Source organism: Brienomyrus brachyistius, chromosome 8 (genome assembly GCF_023856365.1).
Source record: "Brienomyrus brachyistius isolate T26 chromosome 8, BBRACH_0.4, whole genome shotgun sequence".
Classification (NCBI taxonomy): Eukaryota; Metazoa; Chordata; class Actinopteri; order Osteoglossiformes; family Mormyridae; genus Brienomyrus; species Brienomyrus brachyistius.
This window is the reverse complement of record NC_064540.1, coordinates 13,359,916-13,376,709: the sequence shown is the minus strand read 5'-3', so window position 1 is coordinate 13,376,709 and position 16,794 is coordinate 13,359,916. Positions and strand designations below refer to the sequence as shown.

The window sequence follows — 16,794 nt, the reverse complement described above, 5'->3', positions numbered from 1 at the left end:
CAATAAATACAGTTCAGGAGCTGATACATCAAATACTGCATAGCTAGAATTCCGGGACGAGGGCCTATTCTTGTATGACTTGCATATGACTGTATTTACAGTTCTACATTTCTACAGTTCTCTTTATTTTGCTCACAAGGTAAATTCCTTAACAAGTAGTTTTTTTTGCATACATTTTATAGTAAGATTATTTATATATGTTGATGCAGCCTACAGGTACCTTATACATGTGTTTGCATAATTAAGACATTTTTTTTCATTAAGCAGTGCAAGATAGCAATATATGTTTTGATTTTTATCATAAAATACAGTAACTGAATGAAACATGATGAGCGTGCAAGATATGAAGTGTCCCAGATAAATTTGTATTTAATTGTTCTGTTCATAGATGTAATTCAAATGCCTGATTCTTATCCAATAGGTTCTGTGACAACCATTTATATGTTTATGAGAAAGGTTTTACCTGACAAATATGTTCTTTAATAAAGACAAAACCTAAAAAATAATAATACCCTAAAATTGTGTTTGCTGTGAGAACATCATAAAGCACCCTAGATTATTGTAGGTTCTGCTTTTGCATAGTCTAATATTAGTATATCTGAATGTCATTAAGGAAAGGGGTTTAGTTAATGGCCTAATGATATTTTTGGAGATGACAGTTATTATTAACAGCCTCTAACACCCCTATTATAGGAATCATTAAGGATTTATAAAGATCTAAAAATAGCTGACTAGCCAATATGTGGAACCAGAACTTCCAGCTAAAGACTGATTTTACCTTACAGTATATTAGGCCCGTGTGTTTTATGTTGATGTAGGCATATGTCTGTTCCAGGTTATCGGTATGATATCAAAAGAATTAGAAGATTTTTAAAAGGAAGACGAATATTATGGGCTGGGCATAACCACCGATACTTAACATGCGATTTAAATCAGAAACGTTTGAAAATGTACATCCCTGTACAGTGTACACCCATAGCTCTGCATCAGGCAATAACAGGAACACCTCCGTCTTATGGAAAGGTCCAGGAAGCGCGATGCTCCTTACTGACGTAGCCATTTTCAGAGCCCGTCTCTGAGTCTCCTTCCTCCCACTGTCTGTGATTGTTGTCAACTGCTATTAAACAACCACTCTGTGCTCTACCCAATTGGATCTGCCAGTTTTGCGTGACAATGCCGCTGACATTTCTGGGAGTATTATGTGATTATGGCCTTTGAAGGTGTGAGGAAATTATATTCTTCATATTTGCAAACTGGATTTCCGGGTTCTTGAAAAATCTGCTTTAAAAATTCTTTTTGAAAAACTGTTATATTAATTAAGCAGACTTGACAGGCTGTTCCAAATAACAATAAGAACAACAACCATAATAATAATAATGATGATAATAATAATAATGAGGATAATAATAATAATGATGATAATAATAATAATAATGTCCCTGTCAAGCAGTTGGAAGATGGATGGATGGATGGATGGATGGATGACAAATATGCCTCCACATTTTTATCATGCCATTGTGTTCCAGTTCGAAAGCCTCATTGGATACTCCAGAATGCTGAGGGCGAGCAGTGAGCTGTTATCTTACCTGCAGTATTGCCTGTCATTTCCGTCACACCTCCCTTCTAGAAGGATATGGCTGCTGTACTGTGATTGCTGGTATTGAAGGGTTTCTCTTTAAGGACAGCTTGCAATTGTAGGAATAATTTAATGTTCTACTTTACGTTTTAGAATAATGATTCCGAAGAAGATGAAAAACACATCAATGGAGATTTTACTAAAATTTGTCATTGTTTTGTATTCATTTGCAAAAAAAAAATAACTTCTGGTAATAACAATGAATGGAATGCTTAAAAAAAGAATACGACACAAAAACATTAATTTTTCATAGCTGTTCCATCCATCCTTCCATCCATCCTTGTCAGTGGTACAGGGTATCTGTGTCATCCAACATCAAAAATAAACATGATATTGCATTTTTGTAGGTATACTTAGTTTCCCTGAGCATGCAAAAACATTCAAGTATTAGAGAGTAAAGCACTTTGGGTAAGAGCATCGCCTAGATAACACAACGGTAATCAAACGCAGCCTTATTACCTAAAGTCCTGGGAAGGAAAATCATTTACTAAAATAACTGCTGCTTGGACTTGAGCTACACTGTAAATGCGGAGAATGTTTCTCAGGTCTAGCAGGCTCTAATCTAATAGCTTATAGAAGAGCACTGGAAACAGTATCTCAGGCCATGAAAGTCTTTCTCTGTTGGATCATTTTAATTTAGGGTTGTAGGATGTCGTAGTGTTTAGTGGGGTTAATGACAGAAGCTCTGAGCTCTGTTTTCTCCCTTTACGCTCCCTGTTTTGAAATTTTATGTGCATGTGTGCGTGTTTGTGAATTTCTGTGCGTCTGTGTTTGCCGATTCTGTTCGTGTTTTTTTCGGGTTCATATGTATCGACAGCTTTTCTGGGCATCACCATAAGGTGAAAACTGCCACTGAAGCTGTCGCAGAAACACTGATAAAAATGTCCCTGGCATATACTAGAGAAGACAACGACCATTTGTCATGAATTTATCAGGAATATTCATAAGCATCACCAAAGCCACTCGTGGTGTCAGATATTCTCATCCGAAAGTCTAGATTTACCGGACAAAGTGCTTTCCTCAAAGCCATTAAAGCAGTGTGCCAATTGAGCTGGAAACCAATGACGCGTTCTCAGATGAAGTTGCATTGTGGTAGAGGTGGGCTATATTCTCATGGGTTTCCGATCCGTGTCACCAGTCACTTCTCTTTACGCTTCCCTACCTAATTACCCTCTCCGTCTGCATCTGCATCTTATTTTATAACCGCTGGAACAGAACAAAGCATTCTCCTACTGTGAGACTTGACTTTATTTGTCATGATTTAATGCTTCATGTGACTTCAGTCATTCCTGGAAAACTGGTTACACATATTAAACGCATAGTATGTAAGCTGAGGGGCCCAAATCATTACCTGTTTGTATGTATGGTAAGTAACGGTTCTCGTTATAAGTTATTATTAACAGTTGTCTCAACAACATACTGTACGCAACTAGCAACTAGGTTCTAATGCCAGAGATGAGCATCAACTTATCTGGCAGTGCCTCATGCAAGCAGGAGATGACCTCAGGTGACCTTCAAAAAGAATGGGAAACATTAAGTGGTATGAACTACACTGTTAGGACAGTTCATAACAAGGTCCTAGAAACAGGGTCCAAGACCCATAAAGCAAGGAAGAAGCCCTTCAGTAATGACAAGCAGGGAAGATCCAGGCTGGAGTTTGCAAAAAAATCAGAATGTATAATTTACACAGGCACATACCCATAAGTTGAGAAATGAGTGAAACTAAAAATTTGGTCTCTTAATTTTTTCCAGAGCTGTATATCTGTATCTGTAAATTAAATTAAATGAAAGTTGCCATGTAAAACAATATGGCCACCTCAAGGCAATTAAATTACAACATTAAAAATGCTTGATGGTTTAAACCATGGAGTTTTTTTTCTTCCACTTACCAATGTAGTGTTTTATTCATTTAAAACTATGGCATTAAATGAGAACGACCTCAAAAATCTCAAGTTTTAGGTCAATCACATGTTTTCATACTAAACCTAAAATATATGAATCAATATGGCAGCCATTGTGTTGGTTCACTAAACAATATGAATGCCATGGTAACCGCTCATCAACATGCAGCTCTAAGGACATGCAGCTAAAATGGAGCTTATCAGTATAATGAAAGAATAATGTATGTAAATGTTCTCCAGTGTATGTAGGTCTCTCTAAATCACATCCAGTTTGAAATAAACCAGCCTGTTCTGTGCTTTGTCATTCGGGGTCACATGATCCATCTCTTTTGGAGTCCAGTCTCTCTGATTGTCAGCTCTGCTCCTTGTATCTTGCTTGTCTCCTGAGAAACCATGTCTGTCCATAAACTACCCAGTCTTACTCCCTCTGACTTTGCCTTAAGTGCTAAACACAAATCCTCCCCAAGGAGCATCTGGGGGTGTCAGGTTTCAGTTCCACTGGCTTTCTGCTCAAGGTAGCTCATAGACTTCGTACATCAGGCTGTGTTGTAAGGTGTAGGCAGTGTTGCTTTACTCATCGGTTATGCATTAATTGGGCCCATTTTTGAGGGGAGAGAAAAGTCATGTGCTATTGTGTGTTGAATCATTATAAAAAGACTCAGTGTCTGTGTATTTACATCGTTGGAGCATGTGAGATATTCAGTAATTGTATACAGAGATATATACAGATAAAACAAACTAAAAACCCCAAACTCAGTGATTTACATATTCACAGTAGATGGATGGATGGATCATTATGAAAGCAATTTCAGCATAACTTTCCCAGACACGAACATCGGCTCTGGAAAGGGCGATTGAACATGACAGTTAAAAGGTTTGATGGAAACCATCCACAAAGGGAACTCTGTGACCTTGACATTCACCGATGATCGGCCACGTGTAGTCCTTTCATTCATGTTGGATAGAATGAGTTTCAGAAATGCATCTTATGCTCAATTTATTTTCTTTATTCAGTTGAATATCAAACTTTTATGTTTAATATTTTGTGAGTATTTTTTGCATAAGCATGGTCAACACAACCGGCACACTGACACATCACTGATAATCTGACCTGCTGTCGGCACAAATCACCTTATTAATTGCAGCACGGCTTAGCTACTTTCAATGGTCCTCATTCAGCACAGAAAAATGGCCGCATATATTTAAGAGTATTTTATTCGTCTGGTGTGTATAGTAATTTTTCTCAGTGTATAATGGGAAGAGTGTTTTTGAATTATGGGTTTTCACTTTTTGAACGATTTTGAGGAATTAATTAGATTTGTGCTTCAAGGGGCCATGTAACTGTAACCATTTTCGGTTAACAGTTTAGATATTTCAAATTTCCTTCTGTAAATCATCTATATTGTAACTAAAAAGTTGTCCTATCCACTAAGGCAGTTTGATTAACACTCAGGCTCATTGCCAGGGTCGAAGGCTTCCTGTTTGATGTCCTGACGGAAATGCAGGATTGATTTTGGACAGAACTGGTGGGTACAGATTTAGGGGTATTGACTTCTTCTAGTATCTGTTCCTGCTTTTTCTCTCTCTGTCCTCGAAGTTGCATTTTACCCTTGACAGGTTTGCTGGAAAAGTTTTGAAAGCTCATATATATTGAATGTGAGGAGATTTGGCGCATAACAATAATAATAATCATAGTTATAATAGTTATAATAAAAACACAAGAAATTTACAAACGAGAGGAGGCCAATTGGCCCATCGAGCTTGTTTGGACAGGAAACAACCCAGGATGGGGGGCCAGCCCATTGCAGGGCACACTCACACAACATTCACTCACACATGCACTCCTACAGTATGGGCAATTGACCAACTCCAATTAGCCTCAGCATGTCTTTGGACTGTGGGGGGAAACCGGAGTACCCGGAGGAAACCCACGACGACATGGGGAGAACATGCAAACTCCGCACACATGTGACCCAGGCGGAGACTCGAACCTGGGTCCCAGAGATGTGAGGCAACAGTGCTAACCACTGCACCACCATGTGTAAAGAAGTGTTTTCTCAAATTCAGTTTAAAATGCTCTCCCGCTAATTTCCACCTATGGCCATGAGTTCTAGTATTTAAACTAATACTGAAGTAGCCATTTGGCTGAACAGCATCCAGACCCTATCTTATATACCTGGATTATGTCCCCCTTAATCTCCTTTGTGCAAGGTTGAACAGATTCAGCTCAGCTAACATCTCCCCATAAGACATTCTTCTAAGACCAGGAATCATTCTTGTAGCCCTACGTTGAATCTTTTCCAAGGCAGCAAATTTAACCAGTTTAATGCATGTATTGGTGTCAATATCATTAATGAAAATTAGGATCAATAATGGTCCTAAAATTGAACCCTGCAGTACCCCACTATTAACACAGGCTCACTGTGACATTGTGCCACTAATAACTACCCACTGCTTCCTGTCTGTTAACCAGTTTTCAATTCAAGCTGCTACAGTCCCTAAAATCCCTGCAGCTTTGACCTTAAGCAAGAGCTGTTTGTGGGGAACAACATCAAAGGCCTTCTGGAAATCTAAGTAGATCACATTGTAGCCCTTTTTGTGATCAATTTCTCTTGTAGCTTCTTCAAAGAACTCAAGTCAGTTAGTTAAATAGGATCTACCTCTCCTAAATCCAGGTAATCTACCATTTTCACTTGAATTATATCTTCCATTACTTTTCCAGTTAAGCAAATTAAATTGTCAATTGTTAATAATAATAATGCCTATAATAATGATAATAATAACAACAACAATAATAATAATGCAGCAATGCAGGGTGGCTGAGGCAGCCGCTTCAGTATATGTGCATACTGCTGCACGTGTGACTGCACGCTTAGAGCAGTGCAGATATGCCTAGCAAGTAAAAGGCAATTATGTTAGGAGGTCCTGGATGCCAGGTGCCCCTCCAGTCAGGCTAATTGATTCTTTCTCTTTTTTTGGATGACATATTTTTTGTTTTATTTCCCAGCTTCTTTTGTTTTTGATATTTTCATTTGGTTTAATTTGGGGGCGGCATGGTGGTGCAGTGGTTAGCACTGTTGCCTCACACCTCTGGGACCTGGGTTTGAGTCTCCACCTGGGTTACATGTGTGTAGAGTTTGCATGTTCTCCCCATGTTGTCGTGGGGTTTCCTCCGGGTACTCCAGTTCCCCCCCCACAGTCCAAAGACTTTGGCTGAGACTGATTGAAGTTGCTAAATTGCCCATAGGTGTGCATGTGTGAGAGTGAATGGTGTATGAGTGTGCCCTGCGATGGGCTGGCCCCCCATCCTGGGTTGTTCCCTGCCTCGTGCCCATTGCTTTCAGGATAGACTCCGGACCCCCCGAGACCCAGTAGGATAAGCGGTTTGGAAAATGGATGGATGGATGTTTATTTGGTTTAATTTGCAGTTCATGTGGTGGAGGCAGGCATGGCTACCTACCGATGAGATACAAAACCAGTTAAGGAAATTGTGCATTTGAACCCCTCATATTTACTAACTGCTAGTAAATCTGGCCGCTAACGAGCAAACATGGAACAAAGCTTATCTCTCGGGGGAATTCGCCCTTGGCACATTTCGCTGACCAAGGGGCAGAAGTAAATTCTCATTTAATTTCTGTATTTCCACAAGTTCATTGAGAGAACATCATCCAAGTGTCCAGTCCTTCTCCCTCCGCAGAGCTAAAGCTATTGCTGGGGGTTATACGTGGAATCTAAGGAAGTGATACGCCGGTGAAGGACATGCATGTTTTTTCTTTTCATCCATTGCTATTTTTGTAATCTTTTCATATATCTTTTTATAAAAACATGGAATGCCTAACACAATTGTGTGAAATGTCTTTAATATGAATATATTTTCAAAACTTTCAAACAATATAAGCCTAGTTTCCACAATTTTGTCTCACAAAGTCCAAAAATGTCGGGTGATGCACCGGTCGCAACAAATGAGCCGAGTAAGAAAACTATTAAAATTGATATTTAATAAATCTCTCCCCATTCCCTTGGAGGGACTAAAAACATGGACCATCTGGGGGACCCTAAAGACTGGTTTGAGAAACACTGTAATAAGTAACTAAAAAAAAAAATTTGTTTGGCATAATTCTATGTTTGCACATTTCCATTCCAGGTACAACCCATGAAAATTGAACACTGAATATTGAAATATGAATATGATAAAACTATTTGTTTTTAAAATTGAATACACAAACTTGATATCAAGGACAAAAGTAAAAATTGTGCAGGTGTCCAAGCAGACATCTGATTAATTAGGGGCGAAGGAATGTTTTGCTATTATTATCATATTGTACATTCCACCATGGGTCTATGGCAGCCCACAGAACCGATTGGTACCTTTTTTTTTAATTTGGCACATTGATAGAGGAGAGTTTGAGGTATTCACTCACCAAATTTGGGGTCAATACATCCATCCCTGTAGCGCCCTCATCAGGCCAAATTTCAAAATACTTATAACTTTTTAATCATTTGGTGTAGAGTTTGAATGGATCATTCCCATTCGAATGCACCCCTTGATCTTAAGTCCACCATATTGGATTTTATGCCATTTTGAATTGCTCTGAGAACCTACTTTTGCAAACTTGTTCTAGGCCGTTAATCCAATCACCACCAAATTGGGTGTCCATCATCTATAGAAGGTTCGGACCAAAAGTTGTTTAATGAATTTAACGACAAAGCCAAGCTTTGACCAAATTTGGGATATGGACTTACTGTTGAAGGGTTTGCCTGAGTAAAATAATTCTTCTAATGCGATGGGATACCCACCAGTCTGATACACTGGAGTTTTCATGTTCACATAATTGATGCGATCACAGTATTGGATTTTATTGAAAACTCAGGAATTTTCCACAGCCGAATGATAAAATGCTTTGACAATCAATGTAAAACTAATACACACGTGAAAATCACATATACAAAAAAAAAAAGTATTAAATAAGATTATCCCATACTCCGAAGCGAGAGCAGACACGTGTCTCGCTATAAATTCCTTTTAAGTTCTACAGTTACTTTCACCAGTTTCCTCTTTGGTTTGTTACTATCAACTGCTCACTTTCATAAAGACCATATTCAATTACTGTTATCACTAAATGTACTGCTGATAAAGCCCAAAAAAATCACCCTGAACACAGGAACACAGTTTTCGCAGGTCAAACTCATTTGACAGATAGACTGAATCATAGGCCTTTGTGTCAGCCCATCAAAGATGCATCTCGATCTGTACAGGTTTTAGCAGGTGTTTTGTTTTGTCGTCTTCCAAGTTTTCGAGTTGCTGCCAGATTTTCCTTGAATGACCTGTTCAAGGTCAGTATTTCTGGTTGAATGCGTATCGACCCATACAAGTTTTAGCAGGAACAGTCGAGTTCCATGACTTCGGTTAAGGTGCAAATCAAAAACAATTAAACAGACCTGTTCAATGTCCGAGGGGCGGCATGGTGGTGCAGTGGTTAGCACTGTTGCCTCACACCTCTGGGACCCGGGTTCGAGTCCCCACCTGGGTCACATGTGTGTGGAGTTTGCATGTTCTCCCCATGTCGTCGTGGGGTTTCCTCCGGGTACTCCGGTTTCCCCCCACAGTCCAAAAACATGCTGAGGCTAATTGGAGTCGCTAAATTGCCCATAGGTATGCATGTGTGAGTGAATGGTGTGTGAGTGTGCCCTGCGATGGGCTGGCCCCCCATCCTGGGTTGTTCCCTGCCTCGTGCCCATTGCTTCCGGGATAGGCTCCGGACCCCCCGCGACCCAATAGGATAAGCGGTTTGGAAAATGGATGGATGGATGGATGTTCAATGTCCGAATTGGTCGAGTTAAGAGGTGTTGGAGTTCCAAGGTTCTACTGTGAAAATAGGAATTAACATTGATGAAGCATAAACACTTGAATAGTTACTTTATGACAATTTACATTTGGAAAACATAACTCTTTTATTTCATCCAAGGACTAATGTTTAGTTGATGGACTTCAGTTCTTGTCTCATACTGTATTTTTTCACATTTTTCTTGTTTATATATTTGTACTCCAGTATTTTGTAATACAGTTATATTGACAAAAAACATGCTCATCTTAATATGATCACGCCAACTGCAATCAGTTCCTCTCATAAGGAAAGTACAGACATGGCTCGATAAGTTTCCTGAGTGGACAGAGCTATATTTATATCTGTGATCTAATCTTGTTGACTTTGAATAAATCTGCTCCGCAGAGGCGTGAGCTTATGCATTGGTTTCTGTGACAATCAACAAGATTATCGAAGAACTGAAAAACCAGGAATGTTGTCAAACTGTCAACAATTAAATCCAGATAACTCTTTATTCCGCATACAAAGAACACTACTCAAGTGCTCAGCGCATTTGTATAGTTTTATTTGTATAGTGAATTTTCACAACATAACTTTTTCTCAAAGTGTTTTACATTATCCTTGCCCTAAGCCCCCAGTGAGCAAGCCAGAGGTGACAGTGGCAAGGAAAAACTAGTAGGAAGAAACCTTGGGAGGAATCAAAGTCAAAGGGGAATCCATCCTCCAGGGGGCAGCAGCGGAAGTCAAATGAGTAGGATGCAAGTCCCAGGTCACACTGTCCAAATTTTAAGATTTGAGTCTCAAAGCAGGGGGCGGGCAGGGTTAATGGAGAGGGTTAGGACAACCTTTTTGTGGCTTGCGCTAGCGAAAGGTATTTTTTTCTGCTTCAAAATAGTAAAATAGATTTGAACACGCCCATAAATTTTAATTGCACCTTACGCTTTAAGCTTTTGTTAGACTGTCAAAATAGAGCCTGGAGAGTAAGATGGGATATGTGAAAGCACAATCTGCCCTCAGTGATGAATGATGTATCACTATTACTAGGTAATTGATAGTGTATGTAGTGGGACACATGAACTTATAGAGGGATGCACCTTCTAAAGTGGGACCCTTCAGGAATCAATTACAGGGCATTGGAGTGTGTTCAGGCCCTGTTCCCATGCTGTAGGGTTAGGGTCTGGGTTAGTGTTCTGTTGTAGGAGCCTGATACTCAGTCCTCTTCCTACAGCACCTCCAGATGACTATCCAGGCCCTGCAGGACGAGCTGCGCACCCAGAGGGACCTGAACCTACTGCTGCAACAGGAGAGCGCAGGCCGCAGCGCAGAGCATGCCACCATCGAGCTGACTGAGGACAACTTCCGGCGGCTGCAGGCCGAGCACGAGCGGCAGGCCAAGGAGCTCTTCCTGCTGCGCAAGACACTGGAGGAGATGGAGCTGCGCATCGAGACGCAGAAACAGACGCTGGGAGCGCGAGACGAGTCCATCAAGAAGCTGCTGGAGATGCTGCAGAGCAAGGGGCTGGGCGGTGATGCCAGTGAGCGCTCACGGAGGCTGGCCGATGCCGACTCGCAGCTCTGCCACCTAGAGGTGGTGCTGGACCAGAAGGAGAAGGAGAACATGCAGCTCCGAGAGGTGTGTGCTCCCGAGCCAAGAAAGATCCCACCTAGTAATGCTTCTTTGTATTCTTGATAGATACATAAACGATACATAAGAATTTATAAAATACAAAACCAAAATATCTAATAACTTAAATGTCAATTCCTAAACTCTGAAGCCATAAATATTTAATATAAATACAATATAATGCACCATTTCCCATTTGCTATTTGAGTATGAAAGCTAGTACGAGTCTCTTGGGTGTTTCCGAGGTCATTGAAGAAGAAGAAAACAGCTTCCTGTAATGGGATTACATGGATTTAAATTGGTCCTTGGAAAATCTGGTTTTGATATTGGTCACTCTTTGGAATTTGAAGTTTAATTTCATCCATTTTACTGAACATACCAGTGAAGTTACAGGTTAAATACAAGAAAATATATTTTGCTTATATCTGTTTTTTAGTTATAAGTATGCTGCTTAGTAGGGCCACACAGTATTGGAAAAATTTCAAATATCCAAATATTTGCCAAACTGCTTTCCTTCTGGGTCGCGGGGAGTCCGGAGCCTAACCCGGAAGCTATGGACACGAGGCAGGGAACCACCAAGGACAGGGGGGGCAGGGGAGGCAGCCCATCACAGGGCACACTCACACATGTACTCCTACGGGCAATTTAGCAATTCCAGTTAGCTTCAGTACAGTATGTCTTTGGACTGTGGGGGGAAACCGAAGCACCTGACGGAAACCCCATGAGAACATAGGGAGAACATGCAAACTCCACCCACGTGAGACTCAATCCCAGGTCCCAGAGGTGTGAGGCAACAGTGCTAACCACTGCACCACCATGCTACCCCTCAATTTCAAATATCATGATGTGAATTTTTTGGGACAAATATTGCAATATTTTTAAAGCAAAAGAGGAATTCAAAAGTTACCCAAAACAAAATATAGCCAAACAGAACTGATTATCTGTGTTCCTGTGAGCTGGTGTTCACGTGGTGTTCCATGCAGTGGAATGCTAATGTCTTTTGGTGACCAATTCTTGTTGGTTTCAGGTTTATTTTCATATTTTTATACTCTATATATGATAGCGTCAGTATGTTAGTAAGTTCAACTGCTGAAGGGAAGGAGCTGCTTTTGTGGCATGTAGTTCTGGTCTTGATAGTCCTGAGTCTTTTGCTGGAAAGCAGTTCTAGAAACACTCCGGCTGTGATCTTTCTTGCCTGCGTCAGGGCTCAGGAGGAGTATAGTTCCTGTAGGGATAGCAGGTTGCAGCCAATCACCTTCTCTGCAGAGCAGATGATACGCTGCAGTCTGTCCTTGTCCTTGGCAGTGGCATCCCAGACGGTGATGGAGCAGATGAGGATGGACTCAGCGATGGCTGTGTAAAAGTGCACCATCATTGACCTTGGCAGACTGAACAATTTCAGCTGCTGTAGAAAGTGCATCCTTTGTTGGATTTTTTGATCAGCTCTCATCTAAGGTCCTGAGAGATGACGATGCCCGGGAAATGCAAGTACTCAACTGTGTTGACCGGAGATTCACAAAAGGTTGTGGGGCGGGGGGATGCGGTGGAACTGGGCCTACTACCATCTCCGCTGTCTGTAGAGTGTTGAGCTCCAAGTTATTCTGGCTACCAGACGATGAATTTTCCTCCTGTAGATGGAGTCATCCCCACCAGAGATTAATCCAATGTGGGTGGTGTCGTCCACAAACTTCAGTAGCTTGATGGACTCATGACTGGAGGTGCAGCTGTTAGTATACAGGGAGAACAACAAGGGTAACAGTACGCAGCCTTAAGAGGAACCAATTAAGGTCAGAGATGTGCTTCCCCAGTTTAACATGCTGCTTCCTGTTGAACAGGAAGTCGGTGATCTACCTGCAGGTGGAGTCCAGCACACCCGGGTGGGGCGGCGGGGGGGGGGGGGGGGGGGGGGGGGGGGTTGGGGGGATGAATCCAAGTGTTGGAGGATGAGCTGAAGAGCTGTGTTGACAGCATTGTCTGTGGACCTATTGGGTCTGTATGCAAACTGCATTGGGTTCAGGAAAGAGTTGGTGATAGATCTGTGATGAAATAGTACAAGACAATCAAGTGACTTCATTACTACTGAGGTCATGGCGATGGGTCTGTAGCTGCTCAGTCCTGTGATCCTGCGCTTTTTGGGGATAGGAATGATGGTGGCACATGGTCTGGCACATGGCAAGGGAGGTGTTCCAGGTATCTGTGAGCACCAGAGACAGTTGGTGAGCACTATGCTCCAGTGTGGCGGGGGAGTCCTGATCGGCTCCTTTGCGGGGTTTCTGACGCTTGAGCATCTTGTTAACGTCCCGCTCAGAACGAATGAGGGTCATTGTGGTGGAGGGAGGGGGCCGTTCAGAGCCCCTTTTGTAGCGCCCCCCGCCACTATTGTACTGTATTGATGAGTTTTTGAACGGTGGTGCCAGTATGCTGGAGCTGATGGGTGGTGTCAGGACTGATGGTTGTGCACGTTGAGCGTGGTGTCAGGCATGATGGCTGTGCACATTAGGGTTAGTGTTAGGAATGATGGCTGTGCACATTAGGGTTAGTGTTAGGAATGATGGCTGTGCACGTTGGGGGTGGTGTTAGGAATGACAGCTGTGCATGTTGGGGGGTGGTGTCAGGAATAATGGCTGTGCATGTTGAGCATGGTGTCAGGAAGGATGGCTGTGCATCTTAGGGTTGGTGTTAGGAATGATGGCTGTGCACGTTGGGGGTGGTGTCAGGAATGATGGCTGTGCACCTTAGGGTTGGTTTTTTGGAATAATGGCTGTGTATGTTGGAGGTGGTGTTAGGAATGAACAAGAATTTCATGCCAAGTCACTAGAGGGCAGATGTTAGTTCAGGTTGCCTGCATTCATTCCAGTCTCTTTTCTCAACCATATGAGGACTGGGGTTATGTTCTTCACAGCTTGTTCCATCTGGCTTTGTTGAAATTCTGCTGGTGTCGATTCTCACTGTCCCGCTGCTGTAATGCTGCCCGCCTTCAGTTCTGTGGTCGCTAAAAGCATGATACCTGCAGTTTCCCGTGACCCTTGGCAGAAACAGCTTGCTGAAATTACATGAATCAAATTACAAAAACACGCACAAAAATAACAAAAATGTATTCTGGAGTTGAAGAAGTATATCAAAGGAAAATTTGAGGTTAGGGAGACAACAGGGATTTTCAGCAGATCTAGAGATATTTGTCTACTCAGATATTATTTTGGGAAAGCTCTCAATTCATGTATTATAGTAAATGTACTGCGATGGGTTGGTGCCTCGTCCCGGGTTGCTCCCTGCCTTGCACTCATAGCCTGCGGGATAGGCTCTGGACCTCCTGCGACACTGAATAGGATAGATGAGTGCATAGTCCGGCAGGCTTTTGTGGCAGTACTTTATACAGCAGATGCCATCATTGGGATATGACTGCAGTTAAATGCTCGGAAACTTTATCTCGAGGCAAAATTCCAGTTGGTCCTTCTTATTGATCTGTTGTACTCAGTTATAAAACTTCCATTTTGAAACTGTATGTATATATAGATTACAAAAAACTACTTAATCACTCAGTTTTTCTGTCATAATCAGGATTAATCGTACCAAGCTAATATTAAAACTTATAACAGTAGTAGTAACACAAAGGGGAGTATGTAGAGTTATGGTTTTGACCTCATTACCGTAACCTCAGTTTAGTCGGATTTTTTAAATTAGTTTAAAGTTAAACTCAAATTGCACAGCGTCATTGTTTAAGCTGCCAATTTTACCTCTGGGTTACTCATTTTTTAATGTTTTTTTTTTATTCTATAATAAACAAAAAGAAATGGCAAATAAACCTGAGCAGAAATATACATCTTATCATGCACATTGATTTTTTTTACTGTGGGTTACATGCAATAATGTTGAATGATTTAAAAACATGTAGTTTTGTATTACTGATTTTTGGTTACTTAATAGTGGAAATGGGTAAAAAAATCATAATAACAATGCAACAAATTGTGTATTTTTTATATCCTTATTGCTTTACACAAAACACAAACACTGCATATCACCATAACATATGGTGTTTACTGTATATATTATGGGCAGTTTTTCCTTTCCACTGCCGCCTCTGGTTTTCTCACTACGAGCTTTGGGCTGGGATAATGTAAAGCGCTTTGAAACAATGCAATGTTGTGAAAATTCGCTATACAAATAAAATTGAATTGAATATTATAAGAAGGTGCCTTGTTCCCATTGCATCTGGGATTGGCTCCGGACCCCCCGAACCCAATAGGATAAGCGGTTTAGAAAATGGATGGATGGATGGATTATAAGAAGGTGCCTTGTTCCCATTGCTTCCGGGATAGGCTCCGGACCCCCCGCGACCCAGTAGGATAAGCGGCTTGGAAAATGGATGGATGGATGGATGGATGGATGGATGGATGGATTATAAGAAGGAATGTTAAATGATTATTTTTTCAATCACACACCTTTGAGATTAATAGCATATACCACATGTACATATAATTGCATGTACTCAAGAGGAGGATCGAAACACTATTTGATTCCAACTGCATGACTGATCGTAAGATTTTAAGGTATAAATCTTCAATAAAACAAAAGAAATATTGCAAATTATGCTCTTCTTATCCCATGTATACATGCACCTGGCAGTTTTGTGAAATTAAATAAAACAGGTAACATCTGCTTGCCCGAGAAACACTGTGAATGTTTTGATTTTCAACTCTGAATTCTGGGATTCTACAGTATGTAATGCCTTGACCTAAACTTTCATATTGTTGAAACAGGTGGGAACATTACATAGTTTAAACTGAAATGGAATTAAATAGCTTATTGTGATTGATACAGCGGTTTCACACCTCCTTCAAAATTATGCCTGTCAATTAGCATGCAGTTCTGCTCAGGATAAGTTTTATATCAAATGGTGTTTCTGTCCTTAGATATCATTTGCTCCCAGTGCCCTTTGTATGCATTTTTATCACAAGAGTGAAATATTTTAGTCTTTCAACACACCAGTGGCCAGCTGCACATCAGCACCCTCTCGGCGTGTCAAAGGGCGCCGCTTGTGCTGGGCGCAGCCCTTGGGCTTTTCAGGAGGCATCAATGCGTGAAATGAGGCCTGGGAAGCTCTGTCCACATGAGGAGATGTGAACCGGATGTACAGTAGCTCAGCTCACAGTGTGCTAGAATTGTCAAATTATCTGTATTACCTAAATGGTGAAATACATACCAAATATCAGCATCAGTTGTAGGGCCACAATCATCCTGGAGTCTAACCTAAGGCAGAGGACACTGCGGATCGGAAATTTAAATTCACCAGTTCATTTCACCTGATTAGTGGTTTCTGGATCGTGGAAGGAAATCCTCGTATTCGCTACCATTGGAAAGTGTGTGGGCAACGTGCAAACTCCACACACACAGAACCGAGGATGGGAATCAAACTTCAATCCCTAGGGTGTGGACTAGTGAGTCACTGTGTCACCCATCTGCTCATTACAGAACAGTCGAATAATGCTTAAGAATGTATTTCAGAGTATGGTTCACTACTGTCAGGTTATATATTGCTTTAGATATTGCTTTAGATATTATATATTGCTGTATTTTTTACCTTTCCTAACATTGTTGCCTTTGTATTAGTTTAGAAATTTAGTAACAGATCTGTAATATCCAAAAGAAATTTTCATTTGAAAATTTGTGTAGGTGATCTTGGTATATGAGTACCAAATTCTCCCTGGAATGCTAAGATTATGCTGTTTGAAAGAAGTCTATGGGTGTTATTTTGACAGAGATTGGAAATACAGAGGTGGATGTCTGGCCAAAGTTTTGATAGATCAGAAA

At 41.1% G+C, this 16,794-nt stretch overlaps 1 protein-coding gene across 1 annotated transcript in view; it reads left to right on the top strand.

The window, feature by feature from the left end:
* The window catches only part of LOC125746975 (ERC protein 2-like), a 62,287-nt gene that overhangs the window by 4,806 nt on the left and 40,687 nt on the right, over positions 1 to 16,794 (top strand). The window contains exon 3 of the mRNA XM_049021580.1: positions 10,591 to 10,995. Coding sequence (XP_048877537.1) covers positions 10,591 to 10,995 — 405 coding nt within the window. The remainder of the gene's footprint in view (positions 1 to 10,590; positions 10,996 to 16,794) is intronic.